At 39.0% G+C, this 25,191-nt stretch overlaps 1 protein-coding gene across 1 annotated transcript in view; it reads right to left on the bottom strand.

Annotated features, from left to right (window-relative positions):
* Nucleotides 1–23,743, bottom strand: part of gfra3 (GDNF family receptor alpha 3) — a 61,678-nt gene extending 37,935 nt beyond the window's left edge. The window contains exon 1 of the mRNA XM_063000657.1: nucleotides 23,501–23,743. Within this exon, the coding sequence (XP_062856727.1) occupies nucleotides 23,501–23,543 (43 nt within the window). The 5' untranslated portion in view covers nucleotides 23,544–23,743. The remainder of the gene's footprint in view (nucleotides 1–23,500) is intronic.
* Nucleotides 23,744–25,191: the final 1,448 nt, after the last annotated feature.

Raw genomic sequence — 25,191 nt, forward strand, 5'->3', positions numbered from 1 at the left:
TCAATTGCTCAGACTGTATACTGTCCCAGTAATGTAAGTCGCTTTGGATAAAGGCGTCTGCTTAACGCAAAAAATGTAAAATATTTCAAAGAACAACTGAATGCTTGCTTTTCTTTTTCTTCAGGTGCCCCCACAAATGCTTGATGGGGTTCAGATTAAATGACTGTGAGTGACAGTCAGTACTGCTTAATCATCTACCTTCTTCTAGCAATGTTGCAAACTTTTATTTTCATGATTTTTACCAGCGCTTTATCCTGGTCAAGGGCGTGGTGGGTCTGGCTTCTTCTGTGACAACAGGCACAATGCAGTAACACACCCCAGACAGGACACTAATCTATCAAAGGGCCTCGACCATCCTTCCTTCCTTAGACATAGCAAATAACATCTAAATGAAGATGACTAACTGGTCAATAACAGGGGATTTAAACCTAAATCCCAGAGGTAGTGGGCTACAGTAATTCACTGTGACACCTGAGCACCCAAACTGCATTTATATATTCAATGGAAATAAGCTTATACAGGTGGCGGCATAGTGACTCAGTGGATAGCACTGTCGCCTCACAGCAAGAAGGTCCTGGGTTCAATTCCAAGGAGTAGCGGTCCGGGTCCTTTCTGTGTGGAGTTTGCATGTTCTCCCCGTGTCTGTGTGGGTTTCCTCCGGGAGCTCCGGTTTCCACCCACAGTCCAAAAACATGCAAGTGAGGTGAATTGAAGATACAAAATTGTTCATGACTGTGTTTGACATTAAAACTTGTGAACTGATGAATCTTGTGTAACGAGTAACTACCGTTTCTGTCATAAATGTAACCAAAGTGTGTAAAACAAAATCCTAATAAATAAATACAGGAATACAGTGAAGACAAAACACAAAACGTATTTATTGTGTTGTTGACATGATATATTGGCCAGTTCCTTCAAAAGTATAACGCAATGTAATTTCTACCAACATTATTAACTAAATTAAATATATATATTTTTCCCATACTATTGTTGAGCCTTGTAAAACTTTTGTTGTTTCAAATCAACTCAGGTCTGAATTTGTTACTGTTGGTTAGATCACAAAACAAAGACGTTTAGACCATGCTAACAATCAATAGAGTATTGACACAAAAAATTGCCTTTAGAATAGATAAACACGTCTTATAGTAACACAAGCAATAATAGTACAGTGAGTAAAAGATGGAAACATTTTCAAAACACTAAAAAAGTCATTCATCTTTATGTCAAAAAAGCCTGAAGGATCACAGCAGGGTTGAGTGTAGAACTGCTATCATCCCTCTCCTCCTGGGTTTTATTAACTATCACAAACATTTACAGTAAAGGGGTAAATTACCCTATGTCCCTAGAGTGAACCTAAGTGAACCATGGTGTTGTGTGATTAATTGTCCTGAGAGCAGCATGTTGTTGACAAAACAGGTTTCTCAGTAGATGGACCAGATGTATGGTCATCCAGGAAAAACTTAAGCATGGTTATCCATAATTGGTCATGCTGTATCGTGTTGAATGCCTTTGTGAGATCACTAAAACAAAATATATCATCTGGTTCCTTTCTCTTTCTTGTATGAGCTTGTTTTGCATTTGTTTCAGGATTGCTCACAACAGGAACTTGCTGGCATGTGAGCCCAGTGCAATGGTAGTGTAGTTGCTTTATTGGAGCAAGTCACCTTACTTAGGCAGTGGAATGAACACTGATTGTATTCCTTCTTCTGACCAGATCCTAGTCTCCCACACTTTCCTGCAGACCTTGTGCAGCTTGTTCAGAGTCATCTCCCCACCAAACCTGTGCAGTTCAAGTACTTTGTCATCTGGACCCGGCTGACTTTCACTTAGCCAATATTAGCATGGCACACTTGATCTCTGGTGGTGGTTTCTTTGTAAATTCTCCTCTTCATCAATTTACAATTATTCACTGCAGTCTTTCCAATTTTGACACACCTTTGGTTCAACCAGTTCCTTCCCACTTCTGTCTTGGATGGCTGTAGTTTGAGGCTGGAATGGTTTGGTGAGCTTCTACACTATCTGGAACACAGATTTGCTGCTGTCTTTCTTTGTATTTTCTTACTTGTTTATCTCTTCTTAGCATTTTGTGCACTTCATGTCAAAGTTTTCTGTTTTTATCTGGGATGTTTGTTTTTGCTTCACTCTTCTTTCTTATCCACTCAAAGGTGACATTGGAAATCCAGTTCTTGCATTTGTTGCAGATTTTCTGTACTGTTTCCTTAGCAGCTTTTAGCATGATATCCTTAATCTACTGCCACAGCCTGTTTGGTGTCTGTGGTTACAGATTCTCATATTTGTTGGCAGCCTCCACCTGGTATTGCTGCATGAATTTTTTTACATTTACATTTTCAGCATTTAGCAGATGCTTTTATCCAAAGCGACTTACAGTACTGTGACAGTATATTATCTAAGCAATTGAGGGTTAAGGGCCTTGCTCAAGGGCCCAACAGTGGCAACCTGGCAGTGGCAGGGCTTGAACCAGCAACCTTTTGGTTACTAGTCCAGTACTCTAACCACTAGGCTACAACTTGCCTTTTTCAAGGTCCAACTTAACCGCTTCGTTCTGAATCCAAGCTTTATCGTCAACATCACAAGATTGTGATCAGGCGTATGTGTGCATTAATAACTGACTGTTTCCATTACTGACTGATCAGGATGTAGTCTTTCAAGTGTATCTGTGCCTATTGTGTAGGAAGAAAAGTGTATTGGTGAAATCCACCAGTGACTGACCCCTATCATTTTTCGCACCTTGACAATATTTCCCAAGGACTATGTTCTTCTGCATTTTCATTGTGCTAGGTTGACCCAGCATGCACCTTCACACCCACAGTTCTACTTCTTTATAGGTGGGGTTGTGATCACTCTTTGTATGGAACCTTTTCTTTGACCTTACAGTCAACGGTGACCCTGCTAGTAGCACAGTTCCAGACGATATTGCTCTCAGATTCATAGGTACACTCAAGCTTCACCACCACAGAAGTCGTCACCACAGGAGAACAAACTCAAAATTAATTGAATTATTAAATATTATTAAATATTGTTATTGTTCATTTAATTATGTGTCATTTCCAAAGTTACTTATTGTAAATCACCACCAACAAACCTACTAACTACGTACATCTATCAGACTGCAAATGCCAATTTATTTAATATGCCTCTTTATTTTGGATCTTAGGAAACATTTTCTTCTTTCCCTTCCTTTACTTTCTCTGCACCTCTTTTCTCCCCCCTCCCCAGCTTTTACCCTCTCTTTCATCTCCTCTTCCCTGAAGCAGCAGGGAGTCCTATTTGTCATAAGGCCTTTTGGTGAAGTACGTACTGATTGAAAGCTGATGGCTGTGACTTGTAGACTACACTGCAATAAAAGTGTTGGTCTCTGCTTGTGGAAAAATACCACCCGTCCAACATCAGCCATGACAGGAGAAAAAAAAAACAGCTGGAGACAGCTGCAAAAAAATTACCCAACAAGTGAGTGTACTTATTTGCTGGCTTTTAATTAGCTGTGTTGTAATGATGTCTGTTTATTCTCATTGCTGGCTGCTTTACAGTTGCAAATATCAATATACTGATCTGATCCAAAAGACTGTTATAGTAGCCAGTGCATTAATCTGTCCATTTTTAGTAGCTGCTTCATCTAGATCAGGGTCAAAGTGGTTTCAGGGCCACCCATAACCACTGTTTGCCAGACTGAAATATACTATTAACAGCACAATCCATTACAGACATACAGTAGATGTGGAAAGAATTTTCACTGCTTCGGCAGTCCAAAAAATAAACGAGCAAGTTAAGGGTGAAAAAAGTAACAATGGAAATACACTGATCAGCCATAACATTAAAACCACCTCCTTGTTTCTACACTCACTGTCCATTTTATCAGCTCCACTTACCATATAGAAGCACTTTGTAGTTCTACAATTACTGACTGTAGTCCATCTGTTTCTCTGCATGCTTTGTTAGCCCCCTTTCACCCTGTTCTTCAATGGTCAGGTCCCCCACAGAGCAGGTATTATTTAGTGACATGGTGGTGGTGTGTTAGTGTGTGTTGTGCTGGTATGAGTGGATCAGACACAGAAGCACTGCTGGAGTTTTACAATACCTTGTAGATGTAAAGTCAGAGACGATCACTCATCTATTGCTGCTGTTTGAGTTTGTCATTTTCTAGACCTGCCCATGGGGTGCTGTTGGCTGGATATATTTTTGGTTGGTGGACTATTCTCAGTCCAGCAGTGACAGTGAGGTGTTTAAAAACTCCAGCCGCACTGCTGTGTCTTATCCACTCATACCAGCACAACACACACTAACACACCACCACCATGTCAGTGTCACTGCAGTGCTGAGAATGACCCATCACCCAAATAATACCTGCTCTGTAGTGGTCCTGTGGGGGTCCTGACCATTGAAGAACAGCACGAAAGGGGGCTAACAAAGCATGCAGAAAAACAGATGGGCTACAGTCAGTAATTGTAGAACTACAAAGTGCTTCTATATTGTAAGTGGAGCTGAAAACATGGACAGTGTGTGTAGAAACAAGGAGGTGATTTTAATGTTATGGCTGATCGGTGTAAAAAGGAGAATTACATTCACAGATTATATCAGCATTAAACTTTCTGTATCAGGCTACACATGGCACGAAGAAGAGCTGTTGTGTTCCAAATACCATTCTTTATACTAAATAGTGTGCTACTTGTGTGAATGGAGACACACCCCTCCAGCTCTCCAAATGTATGCATTGCCCACTGTTTCAGATATTCATTTCTGTATTCATCCAAAAAGACTAGGGAACATTAAGAAAGAAAAGTAGTAGAAGTGAAACAAGAGCAAGAGAGTGAGAGATAAAAGTGTGTGTGGGGGGGAGAAGTAAACATGGCATGATAGACAGCGGAAGCGGCAAGCAAGGAAACGGTCACAGTATGGAGGCCGATTGCAATCAGACACATGCTGGCCCAGGCATTAGTGTAGGTATGTGTGTGTGTGTCTGTGTGCTCAAATGCCTGAAAATACATTTTGTACACAAGAGTGACATGGCACACTTAGACACCTTGAGAAACAAGCTTTTAGTCTCAACAACAGACGGAAACAACAGTTACCATTATGAAATTGCACAGCAATATAGAAAAGTAATGGGCTTGTAAGATGTGGGCGGATGGTCAATGGGGGCTAACTGGCGCTAACAGCCGACACACACAGATATGCCAGCAAGAGCACTTTATCAATCATGAAATCTAACTCCCTGCCTACACTGATTTCACTTCATCACATCAATCACAGTAGAAACAAGCAGGATAGATGTAGTCATAATAGGGTACTAGCTGATGAAGTATGCTTATAAACTACTGTTTTCCACAGTGTTACAACAAGATAGAAATCGTCTAGGGAAAGTATTCAATATTAGACAAACTACTGTATTACAGTGCAGTTTGGAATACATGCCACTTCAGCTGCCAGTGTTTGTGTAAACATCATATTTAGCAGACGTGTGTGGTGTAATGGTAAGAGCCGGACTGCTAGTAACAGCAGCATCTGAGTTCAGGGGGTTCAAATCCAAGGCTGAATTTACAAATACAGAAAGCGTGTAGAGTTATGTAATCAGTGCACCCTCAATGCCGCTCCCAAACTTGGATAAATAGGAGGGTTGCACCAGGAAGAGCATCTGGTGTAAAAACTGTGCCAAATCAAACAAGTGTCTCAATGAACCGCTAAGGCGACCCCTAACAGGGGCAGCTGAAATAAATAATTTAAGTGAAATTTACTATTCAAAGTTGGTTCTGCTTTAATAATGATCTAATTATCTATCACGTTTCTTTAGGCATTAAATCCAGGCATTAAATCCAGTTAGAGAAGGTGACTGACCCTGCAACATGCCACACAACTTGATTTTCAGCTTCCGTTTATTAGCATTTTTATTCATTTGTTTGTCTGTTTTAATACATTTTGTACATTGGTTAGTTCATTTATAGGTTTCTTGGTAAGTTAGTGATTAACGCCCCTATTACACTAAAAAATTTTTTGTTTTCAGACATTAAGTTCTATACTTTATAATAAAAATAGTAAAAGTAAATATTTGATAAGATTATAAGAGCAATACATGCTTTATTTAAAAGAATTAAATTAAATTAATTAATTAAATTAGGCAATCTCATCAGGACAACAAAGAAAAATTCATTATGTTACTGCTAAACGCTTTACAGGATGACCTGATTAAGGCTGGGAGGAATGTGTCAGTGGTAATCATTAGAAAATCACTTAACAATCAACGACTTCATGGTGATGCATAACACTATTGATCAAGTACAGGAAGGGTCAACTGGAATACAGCAAAAAGAATCTGGATCAAACCTGGAACCTAAATTTGGCCTGAAACTAGAGGCTTATAACCAGAAAAATATTATCTGCATGATCAAGCATGGATAAAGGGTTTAAAAAAATTAAAATGACAAAATACAGGGGTGGCTGGAACAATATATATCAAGAAGCCAAGAGTTTATCAAACCATTCACTGACACTTTCAGAACATATTTAATTCTTTTACCTTTTTGCTTTAATTCAAGTCCTAAATGAATTGTGATGGGATGTCTATCCCACCAAAAATCTTTCAGAACCTTAAATAATACTTAACAAATCACTCTACATCTTTTAAGTGATAAAGAGATTTTACAGCCTCAGCTGCAGAAGTTCTCATAAAGCTTTAGTCAAGTTTAAATCTGGAACCTGAGAAGGCCCTAAAACACCTGATTGGATTATCAGAATATTAGCAGTAATTATGGGGGCAATATCATGTTATCATACATCATATTTGGACCACAGGATGCACCTTGTCTTGTTAAACTGCCTTTAATTTATTTGTTATTTGACATGGCAAGACAATCATTTTTCTTCTACCAGACGCTGCCTTTATTATTATGACTTTCTCACAGTTGGTGGTCATTGTAGGCAACTTTATGCTTTTAAACATATCCATGCATATGTAGGAAATCTAGTAACGTCTGAGACATAGTTGACGCAGGATTTATAGTTCTTATACCATGTTTTAATTTGATAAAGGTTTTTAAATGGCAACTCTGTGTGAAACTCATGATGCACAGTATTCAAGCATTTTTGCGGCTGCAGTTTTAGGGTATTTAGCAACTACCATGTAAAATGACAACTTTTCTAGTAAGTGAGTATCTGTTTGTCAAATATTAACATATGCTGTTATAACTTTTTGCCTAAAATATTAAAGATTTTAAATTTTTTGTGACTGATGCACCTGTTAGTCAGGCACCCACTATTTGGCCAATTTGGAACAACTTATACATATTTGCCTTGTGCTTCTTTAAAATCTCACATTGCAGCAACCTAACAGAAGTGATGTGATTAAGTCCCTTTTAAAATGAACCTTTTTTAATGTAGGGTTGTGATGCGTCCATTGCAATGGGTCAATTAAATTTTTTACAGGCTGTGGAAATCCCATTACCGACTGGGTAATTGTCGTAAGACAAAAGTAAAATGCACATTAAATATGAATAAAGTAACAAGAAACAAACTCTCATTTACTCTGTGCTCAAGTTTTTTTCTCTATGGACTTGCCTGTATAATAACCAGTGCTAATCAGCAAAAGATGCACACAGGTAATGAGGCAACACATTTCAGTTTATTGTGTTGGGAAATTGTCTCAGTGTTTAATTCACGATGAATCTGATTATTAGCAGCTAACTAACATAGGTTCCCATTTTTATTAAAACCTGCTGTAATCTCGAAAATGACTCGAAAATGTTTTGTGTTGGCACAGTTTTATCACATTTGCTGTTATAATTGTGTTCATTATGCGTTGAATCGAGTGAGCAACAACTACACGCACTGTGTGTTTAATTACAGTCCGGTCATATTGTGAAATGCTGTGGTTATTTTAATGCTATTGTGTTGCTCTTACATCCTAATTTATGAGTTGAGGGGATAAAAGGCAACTGAGTCAGGTACACTATTCCATATGCTTACAATAACCTGCTAGTCTATATTTGAATCATCAATATATTTGTAAAAATTTTACTTCATGAAAACAAATATCTGTACCTTGTCTCTGCTTCATTTGCATTAGCTAGTTAGCTCAATGTAATGACACACCAGTTAACCTCTAACCTTTAAATCAGGGCTGCCCAATTTGGGACCGTCTTTTTTTTTGGCCTGCCTTGCTAGATCAAAGTAGGGCCTACTTTTATCAGTAACTGGGAATTTGTTTAAGAGGTGTTTAACTGCCTATAACGCTAGCTGCAATCCATTAACTGTCCACAATTTTACATGACACAGTGGAGAGGAGAGGGGGGCGCTGTGGAGCTCCTGTCAGCAGAGATCAAGTAATCTATGATGACATGAGTGAGGCTGTTAATCATGGAGCATATGAGGCAGTGGCAAACGGATAAACGAAAATTTAAATCAATAAAAGCACTGTTAACTAGAACAAACAGTAGTGTTCTATTTAACAATAAAAAACGTGATATATACTGATTTAATGCAATATTAAAATAATATAACCTTTTATTTTTGGCCCGTGGAATTATTTGGGCACCCCTGCTTTTAATGAATAGACAGCACTGCCTACTGTGTGGGTAAGGCACCAGTATGAGCAAGAGAGAAATACAAAGAGCATAGTGTGTTTCTCCACAAGCTTTCGAGCTTTCTGTAGGATTCAGCCAATGACAAATGAAATGAAGAAGATTTCCACATGTTAAAAGATCTGTGCCAGCCTGCAGCTCTCCTGTCTTGCATATAAGTTGAGGGTTTTTTGGGTAATTGCATCAAAACGGTCAGAAAAAATATAAAAGAAAATCCACATAGAATATGGAGGATAAATATATATTGATTTTAGTAAAACATTTTATGTTTTGAGCGTGTATTCCTTTCAAATTCCTGTACCACTTAGCCTGAGTTGATAAGAAAAGGGGTCTCTACACAAGATAAAGAATACATTCTGTCTGGGCTGTACAGAAGTTGCCAGTTTAAAATAATGCCTCAGGGTTGCTGTTCTCCAAGACAGACAGTCTAAGATTTTAGGAAAATGTGGGTCAGAGCAACTGGCCCCTTTACTATGTGTGACACGTCATATTAAGACGCTGAGTGTGATTGACAGCACAGAGAAACTGAACGCGAGCCAAAATTGAGGGAGCTCGTTCTCACTGGAGCTACGGCACATTCATTGGACCAGGCGGCTGCTGCTCTGCTAATTTCACATGCTTAGCCAACATTATCAGTTTAACGATAATAAGTTGCAGTGTTAAGCTAAAATGAGGACTGAGAGTGATAGGGGAGGTTCACACAAACACACACTTTTCCATAAACACATATTCACAGTCACAGCACACTCTCTTTTGCAAACAAACATACAGTGTATCACAAAAGTGAGTACACCCCTCACATTTCTGCAAATATTTCATTATATCTTTTCATGGGACAACACTATAGACATGAAACTTGGATATAACTTAGAGTAGTCAGTGTACAGCTTGTATAGCAGTGTAGATTTACTGTCTTCTGAAAATAACTCAACACACAGCCATTAATGTCCAAATAGCTGGCAACATAAGTGAGTACACCCCACAGTGAACATGTCCAAATTGTGCCCAAATGTGTCGTTGTCCCTCCCTGGTGTCATGTGTCAAGGTCCCAGGTGTAAATGGGGAGCAGGGCTGTTAAATTTGGTGTTTTGGGTACAATTCTCTCATACTGGCCACTGGATATTCAACATGGCACCTCATGGCAAAGAACTCTCTGAGGATGTGAGAAATAGAATTGTTGCTCTCCACAAAGATGGCCTGGGCTATAAGAAGATTGCTAACACCCTGAAACTGAGCTACAGCATGGTGGCCAAGGTCATACAGCGGTTTTCCAGGACAGGTTCCACTCGGAACAGGCTTCGCCAGGGTCGACCAAAGAAGTTGAGTCCACGTGTTCGGCGTCATATCCAGAGGTTGGCTTTAAAAAATAGACACATGAGTGCTGCCAGCATTGCTGCAGAGGTTGAAGACGTGGGAGGTCAGCCTGTCAGTGCTCAGACCATACGCCGCACACTGCATCAACTCGGTCTGCATGGTCGTCATCCCAGAAGGAAGCTGACGCACAAGAAAGCCCGCAAACAGTTTGCTGAAAGCAAGCAGTCCAAGAACATGGATTACTGGAATGCCCTGTGGTCTGACGGGACCAAGATAAACTTGTTTGGCTCAGATGGTGTCCAGCATGTGTGGCGGCGCCCTGGTGAGAAGTACCAAGACAACTGTATCTTGCCTACAGTCAAGCATGGTGGTGGTAGCATCATGGTCTTGGGCTGCATGAGTGTTGCTGGCACTGGGGAGCTGCAGTTCATTGAGGGAAACATGAATTCCAACATGTACTGTGACATTCTGAAACAGAGCATGATCCCCTCCCTTCGAAAACTGGGCCTCATGGCAGTTTTCCAACAGGATAACGACCCCAAACACAACCTCCAAGATGACAACTGCCTTGCTGAGGAAGCTGAAGGTAAAGGTGATGGACTAAACCCAATTGAGCACCTGTGGCGCATCCACAAGTGGAAGGTGGAGGAGTTCAAGGTGTCTAACATCCACCAGCTCCGTGATGTCATCATGGAGGAGTGGAAGAGGATTCCAGTAGCAACCTGTGCAGCTCTGGTGAATTCCATGCCCAGGAGGGTTAAGGCAGTGCTGGATAATAATGGTGGTCACACAAAATATTGACACTTTGGGCACAATTTGGACATGTTCACTGTGGGGTGTACTCACTTATGTTGCCAGCCATTTAGACATTAATGGCTGTGTGTTGAGTTATTTTCAGAAGACAGTAAATCTACACTGCTATACAAGTTGTACACTGACTACTCTAAGTTATATCCAAGTTTTATTTCTATAGTGTCATCCCATGAAAAGATATAATGAAATATTTGCAGAAATGTGAGGGGTGTACTCACTTTTGTGATACACTGTACATACACACACAATCTTACTACACTTTCTCTGTACATACAGTTGCACCCTAAAGGCTATTATGGTGATGTATATAGACTTGAATGAAAATATACAAGAAGTCCCAGAAAATGGAGAAAGAACATTTTTGAATATCTACAAGTAAATTTGTAAACTTAAGTTTACATAATTTCGGGTTTAAATAAAAAGCATTTAGTACTCAAAACACAAATATCCATTAACATTATTATTGAACCCCCATCCTCAGTACCTGGTGGAACATCCTTTTGTTTTGATAACCTGTAATAAGTGATTTCGCTAAGTGCTAACAAGCTTCTTTCTTTCTATTTCTTCCTTACTTCTTTCTTTAAATCCCATCAAAGATTTTCTATTGGATTTAAATCTGGAGACTCCAGAATGTTCCAGCTTTGGTTGACTTTAAAGTGTGCTTGAGATTGTTATCTTGCTGGAAAGTCCAATCATAACCAAAGTTCAATTTCAGGCAAAACATTTCAACTCAAAATGCCATGGTATTTCTGTGATTTAATTATGTCAGTCACATGATCAAGGTTGCCAGTTACTTGTGCCTTTCTTGCACTAGACAAACCGCTGATACTTATGGTCAAACAGTTCCAAATGTTATTTGTCACTCTACGTATAGAACTGTGTCCCAGAACTCTCATTACACATTAGTGGAGAAGACCCAGTTCTGTTATGTTATGTGGACTATACACCAATCAGCCATAACATTAAAACCACCTCCTTGTTTCTACACTCACTGTTCATTTCATCAGCTCCACTTACCATATAGAAGCACTTTGTAGTTCTACAATTACTGACTGTAGTCCATCTGCTTCTCTACATACTTTTTAGCCTGATATCATCCTGTCACTCTTCTTCAATGGTCAGGAGCCCCACAGAACCACCACAGAGCAGGTATTATTTAGGTGGTGGATCATTCTTAGCACTGCAGTGACACTGTGACATGGTGGTGGTGTGTTAGTGTGTGTTGTGCTGGTATGAGTGGATAAGACACAGCAATGCTGATGGAGTTTTTAAACACATCACCGTCAATGCTGGACTGAGAATAGTCCACCAACCAAAAATATTCAGCCAACAGCACCCTGTGGGCAGTGCCCTGTGACCACTGATGAAGGTCTAAAAGATGACCAACTCAAACAGCAGCAATAGATGACTTTGACTTTACATCTACAAAGTGAACCTACTAGGTAGGAGTGTCTAATAGAGTGGACAGTGAGTGGACACGGTATTTAAAAACTCCAGCAGCGCTGCTGTGTCTGATCCACTCATACCAGCACAACACACACTAACACACCACCAGTCAGTGTCACTGCAGTGCTGAGAATGATCCACCACCTAAATAATACCTGCTCTGTGGTGGTCCTGTGGGGATCCTGACCATTGAAGAACAAGGTGAAAGGGGGCTAACAAATCATGCAGAGAAACAGATGGACTACAGTCAGTAATTGTAGAACTACAAAGTGCTTCTATATGGTAAGTGGAGCTGATAAAATGGACAAAGTGTGTAGAAACAAGGAGGTGGTTTTAATGTTATGGCTGATCAGTGTATGTGGGCGTGTGTTTTTTTGTTTATACAGTTCATTTTATATGGGTTGTTTAATTATCACTTAAAAATACATTTAGTTTAGTGAGAAGAAATCAGCTTTATAATCTATACAATAACTGAACTGACTGGTAGCCAATTTTAGAATCTAAGTACTCTGCCCCTGTTCATTTTTGACCATTCAGCATTATTCTGGATGAGCTGTATCTGTGTAATGGAATATTAGCAAAAAGCCATTACAAAATGTAAATCTTCTGGTCATAAATGCATATGAGTTCCAGGGTTTGTGTGAAATGAATCCATTAGAATGTGAAAAAGACCCTTAATGTGTGGCATTGAATGCCTTATGATTAAAGCATATGTTAACCTTAGGTCTTTCCTTATTTAGCCATATTTAAGATGTCTTATTTTGTGTTAGATTAAAAAGAGTAGTTTATCCAGCTGTAGTCATGTGGTTAAAATGCTATACAGATCTGGACATCATCTGCATAACAATGCAATGATTGATCGATGAGAGCACTCACATGGGGGCTGGCTTTTACTGCTGCCAATTTTGACAAAATTCCCGCTAGACACCTGAATCACCTGAGGTCCATTCCAAATACACAGACTTCTATTCCGTTTGAAACCCCTCTATTTCTTTCAGCCCAACCCTAACCCCCCCCCCCCCCCCCCCCCCCCCCCCTTCACACACACACACACACACACACACACAAAACATAAACAGTTTCTCTTGCCATCTCTTTCACATTCTTTTGGCGTGAGTCTTCCAACCGAGGCATAAGCCCAAAACCATCTGTCATTTCCAGGATTTTGTGTTCCAAATCCTTGTTATCAGCAAAACACACATCTGACCGTGAATGCCCCAAAACTTCCTGTCCTTCGCCGTATGTCAAGATCAGGTGATTGGCAGGACAATTAACTTCCTTAATGCCTCCATTCCTGCTGGTCCAACCTGTGTTTGCTCACTATGTATCCATTCTGTTCAGTTTTTCACAACCGCCCAAACGTTGTCAATGATGTACATATGTCATCGCCCCCCTCAGACATAGCCAATCATGTCTGTATTTAGACGCCCAACTGACTATGACACTGCTTGGGGACCTGAAACCCTGGATTACAGCAATATTGGGTTAGCGTATTTTACTGCTGCACTATCTAAGTGTCTATAAGTCAGTTTACACTATTCAATTATTAAAATACATTTGTACATTTGTGCATTTGGCAGATGCTTTTAATCAAAACATTAAAACATCTTACAATTGAGACAGGATACAATACAAGCAACTGGAGTTATGGGTGTTGCTGGAGGAACCAGCAATGGTAGCTTAAACCTTTGACTTTTGATCCAAGAATGAGACACAATAAAAGCACCAAAAAAATATAACCAATACCATATGAGATGTTTAAAGAGCTGAGATGCTGATACAACACAGACATGCTTTTTACTGTCCACCAGTTGTTGGTTTGTGATAAAGCCACAGCCATTCTTGGCTGGGAGTCCAAGAAAGCATAATTGGCCCTGCGATTTTTTAAGTAGGAACGGCATTACTGCCTCTGTAAGATCATTTGTAAAACAGGACAGTAAAATGGCTTCACATTTAAAAAAAAACTCCAAGCCCTCAATCACCAAAGTTGTAGATTTTTTGTGTTATGAAAAACTTGAATTATCAGAACTGATGATGACTAAATTGACAATAAAAGTTCAAATAATGGCAATAAAAGTCTATATTGTGCCTATAGACAAGCATCACCTGTCTTTGATCTGCACACACTTTATGCATTTTGTTACACATCTAAACATGTATTTACTAACATCACTTGGGCTGTCTTGTCCTATGTTGTATTATTTGTGTACTATTGAGGGGCAAAGTGGTGCAGCAGATAGCATTAATGCCACATAGCTGTGTGTGGGGACCTAGCTTTTGTAAAAAGCTTCCTCTGCTAACTCTAGTTTCTTTACACCTTCGAAACACTACAGTAGCTGAAGGACTGAAGGACTAGCAGTTCTAATTTGCTCTTATTTTGTGAGTGTGATTTCAGTCAGTCAAAAGTGTATTCCGGCCTTAACCCCAGTGTTTTTGCCATGTGCTCCAAATCAACCGTATCTCTAAGTAGGATGATACTGTTACGGAAGACGAATAAATAAAGGTTTACTGCTGTATTCTGTTTTGCTTGTTAATGCATGTTGATTTATTCTTTTACTCATTCATTGCTAATCGCTTAATCCTGATCAGCGTGGGTCCAGCACCACCACAAAAACAATGGGTACTAAGTAGGATTACAAATCTTACAAGGATAGAGGACAAATCCCTCACAGAGCAACACTCACTTGCTTGAACATGGGGGCATTCCACCATTTCATATTCATATTTCCATATTCACAACAACAAGGTCCTGGGTTCGATTCCCAGGTGGAGCGGTCCAGCACCTTTTTGTGTGGAATTCTCCCCGTGTCTGCGTGGGTTTCCTCTGGGAGTTCTGGTTTACTCCCACAGTCCAAAGACATGCTAGTGAGGTGAATTGGAGATACTAAATTGTCCATTGTGTTTGACATTAAACCTTGTGAACTGATGAATCTTGTGTAACCAGTAACTACCTGTCCTGTCATGAATGTAATCAAAGTGTGTAAAACATGACATTTAAATCCTAATAAAATAAACAAATCATTATTTTGGGGAGATGAGAGGACTCTGGAGTTCCTAATGGAAACCCACACAGACTATGCAAAACACTTTACAGGCTTGACCAAAGGCTGAGATCTAACCCAGATCTTCTGGACCCATGTTGTTGTATGGCACACACTTTTTGAGACGACACTCAAAATTCATATTACACCAGTATAACATATACTGTATAAAATATAACACAAAGTAAAAAAAATAATAATAAATGGAAAGAAAAATGTTTTACTGCTACTTCTGTCTTTCATTTATTCTTGAATTTGTTAAGGATTCTGGAAATGAACTGTATGGCTTTTTAAGTCAGTTGTATCCATTTTAATAATAATCAAGCAAGTCATATTGAAACTGTTCTGAATTGTTCACTACAGCTCAAATAAAAAAAAAATCACTGTGCTTGCAAAAGACAGCTGACATATTGAGTGCTCACAGAACAGCAAACCAGGCCCACACAGTCTGAAGTGGCAAAAGTTTCTATATAAAGTTCACTACTGAAGGATCTCTAATCAGTTTGTTGAAGACAGCTGGATCCATGTGTCTGAGTGCTTAAAAGACAAAAACATGTTGAAAGTAAGACACACAAGAGAACAGACGTACACAAAATGTGGGATTGAAATCTTAGTATACATAACTCATATGTAGGGCCCTACTAAAATCTCTGGAAAATGTGCTTAATTTCACGGACCTCATTGGTCAAAAATCACAGATTTCAGAGATTTTTAAACAAAAGTGCCACATTTTAAGGCAGTCATTAAATAACACTCATAAATTGAATGATAGAATAAATGGAAACTACAATGCATATCACAACCGACCCTAATGGGTGAAAGACGAAAATTCTCGTCCATGTGTTCACGCACACCCCTCTGCGTCCACATAATCAGTTGGGAGTTTTCCAAACTCATTTACCTGAGTAGTGTTACAAAATAATAGGCATTAAACTAGAGTCTAAGACTATGCCAGTCTGCATTCTTCTTACAAGGCTTTTCAAAAGACTTTGGAGTATGTCTGTGTTATTTGTGCCTATTCAGACCATCAAATGAGCATTAACACTGATTTTAAAGAAGAATGCCTGGTTAGCAAATCATCCCTCTGTTGTCAAATTATCTACCTCTATTTGCATTGGGGGTGTATAAAGCCTTCCCCAAACTGTTGCCACAAAGTTGTAAGTATATGATAATTACGTATATGTCATTGATTTTATGCAGCAATGGTTGTGGCTGAAACACCAAAACTCAATAATAAGGATGTTGTTCACATATAGTGTACTGTTTATAAAACAATAATAAAACACACTGATCAGCCATAACATTAAAACCACCTCCTTGTTTCTACACTCACTGTCCATTTTGTCAGCTCCACTTACCATATAGAAGCACTTTGTAGTTCTGCAATTACTGACTGTTGTCCATTTGTTTCTCTGCATGCTTTTTTTACCTGCTTTCACCCTGTTCTTTAATGGTCAGGACCCCCACAGGACCACCACAGAGCAGGTATTATTTAGGTGGTGGATCATTCTCAGCACTGCAGTGACACTGACATGGTGGTGGTGTGTTAGTGTGTGTTGTGCTGGTATGAGTGGATCAGACACAGCAGCGCTGCTGGAGTTTTTAAATACCGTGTCCACTCTATTAGACACTCCTACCTAGTTGGTCCACCTTGTACATGTAAAGTCAGAGACGATCGTTCATCTATTGCTGCTGTTTGAGTTGGTCATGTTCTAGACCTTCATCAGTGGACACAGGATGCTGCCCACAGGGCGCTGTTGGCTGGATATATTTTTGGTTGGTGGACTATACTCAGTCCAGCAGGGACAGTGAGGTGTTTAAAAACTCCAGCAGCGCTGCTGTGTCTTATCCACTCATACCAGCACAACACACATTAACACACCACCACCATGTCAGTGTCACTGCAGTGGTGAGAATGATCCACCACCCAAATAATACCTGCTCTGTAGTGGTCCTGACCATTGAAGAACAACATGAAAGCGGGTAACAAAGCATGCAGAGAAACAGATGGACTACAGTCAGTAATTGTAGAACTACAAAGTGCTTCTATATGGAGCTGATAAAATGGATACAGTCAGTGTAAAAACAAGGAGGTGGTTTTAATGTTATGGCTGATCAGTGTATATGGAAATGTAAAAATGTAAGTAAAATAAAGCCCAGGGTATTCTTGCCGTGTGCCCAGTGTTTCCCAGTGGAACCAGGCTTGCTGAGATCCTGACCAGGATAAATTGAATAATGAAAATAAAATGAAATTAATTTATAAATTAATTTTATAATAAAATTAATGGACCTGCAAGAGGGACAATGCTGTAGCTGCAGGAGCGAATGTAAAATAGCAACATGTTGTCTGAGAACCTGAATAGAATCCTTGTCTTGCGTCACTTTCTGTGAGATGTTTGGTTTGTATTCAGAATGCTTGTTTCTAGGGTAGTCTGGTTTTCGCCTGGATGTACTGTCTGTGAGTGACTGTGTGAGTATGTAATGCCCTGCATTGGGTTAGCACCCATCCAGGGTGTATTCTTGCCTTTCGTCAAGTGTTTCCGGGTAGGCCACCCAAAGCCACACAAACCTTGAGCTGGTTAAAGCGGTTAATAAATGTTAATGAATGAATCTGTAGATTTGTGACTTACAACCCCATAGTTGCATTTCCAAATAATTACTTTTGACAGGGAAATAACTCTGTTTACTTGGTAATAAAAACATAGCCCAATGAAAAGCATTGAAATAACGTCCCATCAACTCTGCTGACATTACAAATAAATATTGCTCAAGTACCAGGGACTTAAAAACCACATCACATTGACTAAATCGTTACTGAATCCTGAGCACCCACTACAAAGAATTGTTTGGATAGTCTTTTATTTAGTGAGATTGATTTTCCACACCTGGTAACATCTATCGACTAGAGTCAAACCACAGTCAGACCTCCTGCCTGACCGTCTGTCTCTTAAACACACTCTCTCACACACCTGGGTACACGCCCACACATGCACACACCTGTCTACAATGAGAGCACCACGTCTGGCACTCTCTGCTGTTTGCACTCCTAAAATGAGGAGATAGCGTTCTCCTCATATAATGTTTACTGCTTTGCCTTACAGGTACTGATTAAAATCAGCTTTTAAACATCAAAGAGAAAAACAGGCAGCTTTGTAACGTTGTGTATCGACTCTATTTGTCTCTTGACTTGTTTAGGTGTAAGATAAATGAATTTTGTCTGGGTGTAGGATCTAAAGGTTACCACACTGTAGACTGTTTTAATATTCCCATTACTGTCTGCTACCCTGCATGCATATGCATTTCTGCAAGGTCATTAAACACATGGGCTCACAATGATTTCACAGAAATGGTGAAATCATTGTGGTGTACTCTAGTTCATCAGTTAAAAAAGCCAAGACTACTCCAAATGCTTTGAAATGCATATGCACCCCTCAGTATTGATGGCACCTCCACAGATGTGCAAGTTACCCATGCTATTGGCACTAACACCCTCTGTTTTTTTAAGATTACTATTGGTAACAGTCAGGATGGACCTTCTAATTGGCCTGATGAACACAATGTTCACTATTTACGAAAAGGTTAATCACACCACAGTTAAATGTTGATTTATGACTTGCATTTGTAGATGCAGATACACATTGTGATTAATGACAAGGGTTTTTGTTAGTCTGTCTGAGCTTGTGAGGTTATATTTATTACAGAAGCATGTCGGTTTGTAGTACCATCTAACAGATTTGAAGTCACAAGTATTTAGTAATGACTACCCTGCCTTTTCTTTTGGATTCTTTAAATCATTTAATAATACTGAACTGTAGCTTGTGAATTTCCCAAACGCAGTTTTTTTTTAATTTTGTTTGAACATACTGTCTTTTTGCTCATGTTACTTTTGTACAAATGTCTTCTTTAATTATCATTCAATATGACAAATATGCAATAAAAGAGGCAATCAGAATTAGGCCAATTTGTTTTTTACATCAGTGTAAAGTTAAAAACAAATGAAGGCAGTACTCTTTTGTTTTCACCACCTGCTTGTGTCATTTTAATGGTTGCCTGGTACAATAATATTGTGAAACAGCAAGCAAATATCACACCAAAACATCCAAATCTGTCACAACTGGGGTTGTGGGGTTGAAAATGGGGTGAAGTAATGAAGACATGGGATGCTCAGCTTCTGTAGCTTTTTATACCCAAACAGGACCCAGTTCATGCATGACTGTTCCCATGTGCACAAAGTGAGGTACCTAAAGACATGGATTAATGAGTTCAGTTTGGAGAAACTCCAGTGGCCTAATTGGAAGGTCGCTGGTTCATGCCCCACATCTGCTAGGTTGCAGCTGTTGGGTTCTTACGCAAGGACTGTATACAGTCACAATGGCAAGTCGCTTTGGATGAAAGCGTGTGATAAATTACATAAATGTAAATGTCATGTCACCACTGTACGGCCCACCTATCCAATCCGGTACAGGGTTGAGTGAGGTGGAGGTGCCGTATGCATAATAAATGTGCGATCATTAACACAGCTCATAAATAAGCCTTGTCGATCAGCGCTCGCATTACAGCATGTCTCAGCTGTACCAGAGTGCAACATAAAACATGCTACTCAGAATGATGAATGTACCCCATGCTCGATAAACATTCACACTTACACAGCATCTATTATATGGATGGACAACAAATTGGAAGATCTTTTTCAGTTAAACAACTTAAATCTGGGCACTATACATGTCTGTTTTATGTGCATAAATGTATCTGTGTTTGAGACTAACTAGCAGTATATTGACTGTGACAGAGGTCTCCTTATATTTGTAGTGCGTGAAGTGGAATCATATTTCTAGATCAGCATCATTTCATCACTTCATTCAAGCAAATTGCACAACAAACCATGAGGACAAAAGGCTAATGGACAATACCCCACACTCCAATTTAAAAGTGTTGAACAGGCAGGTTATTAAAATACATATAAATACAACCTATTCAACATCTATTTCGAGCAAGGTCTGGTCTCTTTCTACATAACTAGACACAGTTTAAACCAATGTGCTTTATCACTGTCTATACACTATATGTCCAAAAGTATGTGGACACCCCCTCTAATTATTGGATGTGTTCAAGTGTGTCAGCCAAACCAATTGCTAGCAGGTATATCAGTGAAATGCAAATTAATAAAAAGCTTCCATTTTTGTGGCAACAGAACCCTGTTCATGCATGACCATTCCCCTGTGCACAAAGATACCTAAAGACATGGTTTAATGAGAACTCCAGTGGCCTGCACAAAGCCCTGGAATTAGCCCCACTGTTTAGTCGTAGTCATTCATTTTTACATTCACTTTCTTTAATGAACCACTTTCACTGGCAGCAGAGCTACTCTAGAGCATACTACGGCCACCAAGCTCAACAATAGGTACAGTGTTGTTGGGTTTGAATGCTTCAGCTAGAAAAATGACTCTTTGACTTAGCCGACTTTTTGATCCGGGTTCTGAGATCTGCGCAGAACTTTCTAGACTTTTCTTTGTGTTTCTTGTGGCTCTTTAAAGGAATTAGAGGGCCATGTGTTAAGATTAAGTAATTCTATAGATTCGTCTACTTCAAATGAATCTCTGTATATAAGAGATTCTATACAGTTATTTACTGTTGCTGTATATACATATTGCATTGATATCATATCATATTTATATCATATTATGAGAAACCCCCAAATAAATGACAAAAAAGTATTTAGATGATGAGTGTTCCACTCAAGTGTTCTGCAGAATAGTTGCTGTGCCATGACAGATGTGTCCCTTACAAGTGTATGTGAATTTGACCCTTCATCTACTATATTGTTATTTCATCTTACTTTTAGCAACAAGTGCTTCAAAAACATGCATGCATAGTCTATCCATACAGACATACCAGGTACACATACATACATACTTGCTCTCTGCACTCTTTGTAGTTCATTTCATGGAACTACAAGCAGACTGCTTGAATGTTATTTTTGTTGTTTTTACTTGATGCACCACAATTATAGTAAAAGCAAGAAAGAAGGTAATGCACTGTCAGATAGCAGATAGCAGGGTAAAATGAAAAGTAAATAAGCAGAAATTGGTTCCTAGGTCATAAAGATCAAAAGATACACAAGTGTTATTAGTGTGTCACATTTAGACGAGCAGCCACACAAAGCAAGGAAGTTCCATAATAACACATCATACAAAAAATATTGGTCTGTGTCTGTGGAAATTTCTGCCCATTTAGTCGAAGAGCTATGCTGAGCTCAGACACTGATGTTGAACGCCTGGATCACAGTCGAGATGAAACCTCTTTTAAGAACTTTATTAAGAATTATAGAAGGGTTATTCAGCAGAAATTGTTGTTCAGATCAGGAGGGTTATGAAATCATATGCAGTAACATCTTTTGTCAGCATGCACAAGAGTACAGTGCAGCAGAGAAGGAACAGGAGTATTACAGCTTGCTGTGCACCTAAACATTGTTTTTTCAAGATAAGAAGAGGTTCATGATGACCATCTTCAATCTTTTTAGAACAATATAGTCTGGGTTTCAGAATTAACAGTTTAGTGTTTACATGAGGGGTAAACAAGCAAACCTTTAAGGCAATATGTACATCACTAACATATTCTGGAAGCACAAATATAGGAAAATAATAAAGCCAAAATAAAGGTTACCATGATATTTCTGCACATAAATGAAGTATAGTGTATCAATATATGTTGATGTTATATGTTTAATTGATGCAACACGTTTTATTTTAATATTTTATTAAATAAATGTAAATGAAGTAAAATCAAAGTAACACTTTTGTGTATAAGTAGCATTATAATTTTTTAATAGTAATTTTAAAATTTTAATATCCTTATTAATACAAAATGCTTTTGTATCTGCACGAATCTATGCATCATTGAGTTTTTAAAAATGAGTTTAGAAAAATAAGTTTATAAAAATGGTATGCAGAATCAGTATCACCAACCAGAAAATATCAAGTGGCGCAACCACACCTTAAAAAGATGTCTAATATCATTACATATTGTTTCGAATATTTGAAATGACTTTACAGCATACAACACTTGACAAATGATTTTATAAAATTCTAGACAGGTTTTAAACATCTTTTTAACGTCCAACCACCTTGCAGAGTAAACTAAACCTGCCTAACCAGGACCTAAACAATCCCTAACCCTAATTTAAAAATTCACCCATTGAACTGGACGCACTGGACCCAGACAAAAATGAATGAATAATTTGAAAAAGCTACAGACCATGTCATTGCCCCAGAAATGTTACTTCTTTATGACAATCCAACCCTATGCCTACTTATTTCTTTATATTTCTTTATATTATATTATATTATATATATATGTATTAAAAATTTATCAGTAGTCAAAAAAGATTTGTTATGAAGGACTTGTTATGAGTAAATTATGCTTTTTTTTATAGTGTAACTGAATATTTGGTTATTTGGTCAAACCACCTGATATATTCATACTTTGAAATGCAAAAATGTGTAAGAGAATGTATGTAGATGCCCCGACTCAAAGAAAAATGTATACTTGTATACTTGTAATATTTTTAATCATTGGAATTGGACATCAAGAAAATGTACATCCTGACAATGACTCATATGACATCAGTCACAATATTCTGTATTTTTACAGATTTTTACTTATTTCTAATTACATATCAGTTTGACAATGGAGCTACTGAAATGACTTGAATGGCTTGTGTAATGTCACTAATGCATTTAATGCCCATATTTGTTTAATTTAAAGTGGTCAAATTCCAGAAATAAAAATCATCCTGTATGGAACACAGCAAAGCAATTAAGTTTTTCCTTAATACCAATTATAAGATAAAGAAAATTAAACCAATAATGGGACTGTCTGCATCATGCAGGGGAAGAACCCATATCAAGAATGAACATGGCATGAGCTGCATTATTTATTTAAGAAAAAACAATATGTAGTTTGGTGCTTTCCGTACTTCATGCAGACACAATGACGATACTGGTCCAGTTGTTTTGGATCATTGTTTCAAAAGTGTTTTACTGCTGTTTTACTGTTTATAGACTTTTCTATAATCTTCATAGACTAACTACTGTTCATAGAGATTCTTCTGTATTTGTTTACGTTGCATAAGCAAAGGACAAGAATTGTATTTGCATGAAATCCATTCAAATGTAACGTTAATGGTTAACTGTATGGAACACATGCGCTCGAGGCACCGCACGGAACAGTGTGATCTAACGTTTCAGGAGAAAAGTTACGGTTACTTTAAATGCTGAGACTATTTTTAGTGGATCTTACCGGTGATGAGGAGCAGGTCGAGCAGCAGTCCTACACGGATCATTTCCCTCGCGCTTGGAGACTCCGCTTATATCCGCAGCTCGCGACTCACCAGGGCGCTCGCGCGCAACTGCCTACCGGAGACTTTAGCGCGCCGTTACAGGATCTTCACACCGAAAACACAGCCGCTACCGCTCATTACATACAGCAAGTCCATCCAAGCGGTACAATCCTGTCCACTTTCTCACAGGCCTGCTCCTCCTCGGGTCTGACACGCAATTCAGCGTCAAACTTTCAAACCGGCATCAGGTGCTGTCGGTTCAGTGAAGTTGCTCAAACACCATTTAAATATATACTGGTAGACCTGACAAACACACAGACGAGATTTAAAGACTACCAAAGCGTTAAATTAATCCCTAACGTGTCCTTAATTTACCGGGGGAATTAAACGAGCGAGCGTTTAAAACATTACAAACCGGTAATTTTATAAATTTCGACACAAACGCACCAACTGTTAGCAGAATATCGAGTTAGCAGCCAACGTACAAAAGAAAACCGTTAAAATTTGAATTTGAAATGGTTCTCACAGTTGCCAAAGACGCGCGCGCGAGCGAACAAACAGCCGTTTAAAACGATTCCAAACCGTTAAAATGGTTCAGTAACGGTTCTTACACAGACAGAACTGCTCTTATAACAAAATAAAGACGTTTAATGTCAATAAAACGTGTATATTGAAATAGGGTCCCGTGCGTAAACTCGTGCGTGCGCAGTGGGACAGCAGGTCTCCGTTATTCCAGTGTTTGCTCTCAGTCAGGTCAAGTCCGCTATACAGCCGGAGAGCGAGCGCTCGAACTGACGAGGGAAATCAGACATGCGGCGGTCGTGTCCTGATTGGCTCTGTCCTGTTATGTCCCCGTTATGTCCCCGCCCCTGAGGTGGGCTTTGGTTGCGAAGCCAGCGGGGGGTGTCCGGCTCTGGTCAGGAGCAGAGAGGCTGCTGCTGAGGTTCCTGCAATAACACACCTGGTTCGGCAAATGTCAGCAAATCCACTGTGTGTGTGTGTGTGTGTGTGTGTGTGTGTGTGTTATAGTGTCCAGTATGCAACTCATTTCTCTAATCAGTCAATTCCAAACACATTACAGACAAGTAACAAAGATTCTGCTCAAATGATTTGGTTCCATCCGCCCCCGAATGATCATTGAATTTTAATAGTCATTTCACTTATTCTAATTATTACCACCTAACTTTGTTGGAATTTAGCAAAAGCTTTTAATTCAACATCACTTGTGACAGAATTCAATCAAAACAATTGTGGGTTAAGGGCCTTGCCCAAGGGCCCAACAATGGCAACCTGGCAGTTACCTTTTGTTTAAGTACAGAGGTACCGTATAACTTGACTTCCCCTAAACTTAAAATCTTCGAAACTTGACGCCCTTCGTTGAGAAATGGTATGGTAGGTTATAAGGATTTAAGATATGGTAGGAGTAATGTGCCAAGTTAAAGTACAGTGCTGCAAAAAAAGTAATTAGTCCATAGGGTGTATATATCCATGTGTGTTATTATACACCGATCAGCCATAACATTAAAACCTTTGTTTCTACACTCACTGTCCATTTTAATCAGCTCCACTTAACATATAGAAGAACTTTGAAGTTCTACAATTACTGACTGTAGTCCAACTATTTTTCTACATACTGTTTTATCCTGCTTTC

The sequence above is a fragment of the Trichomycterus rosablanca genome, chromosome 1 (assembly GCF_030014385.1).
Source record: "Trichomycterus rosablanca isolate fTriRos1 chromosome 1, fTriRos1.hap1, whole genome shotgun sequence".
Taxonomy (NCBI): Eukaryota; Metazoa; Chordata; class Actinopteri; order Siluriformes; family Trichomycteridae; genus Trichomycterus; species Trichomycterus rosablanca.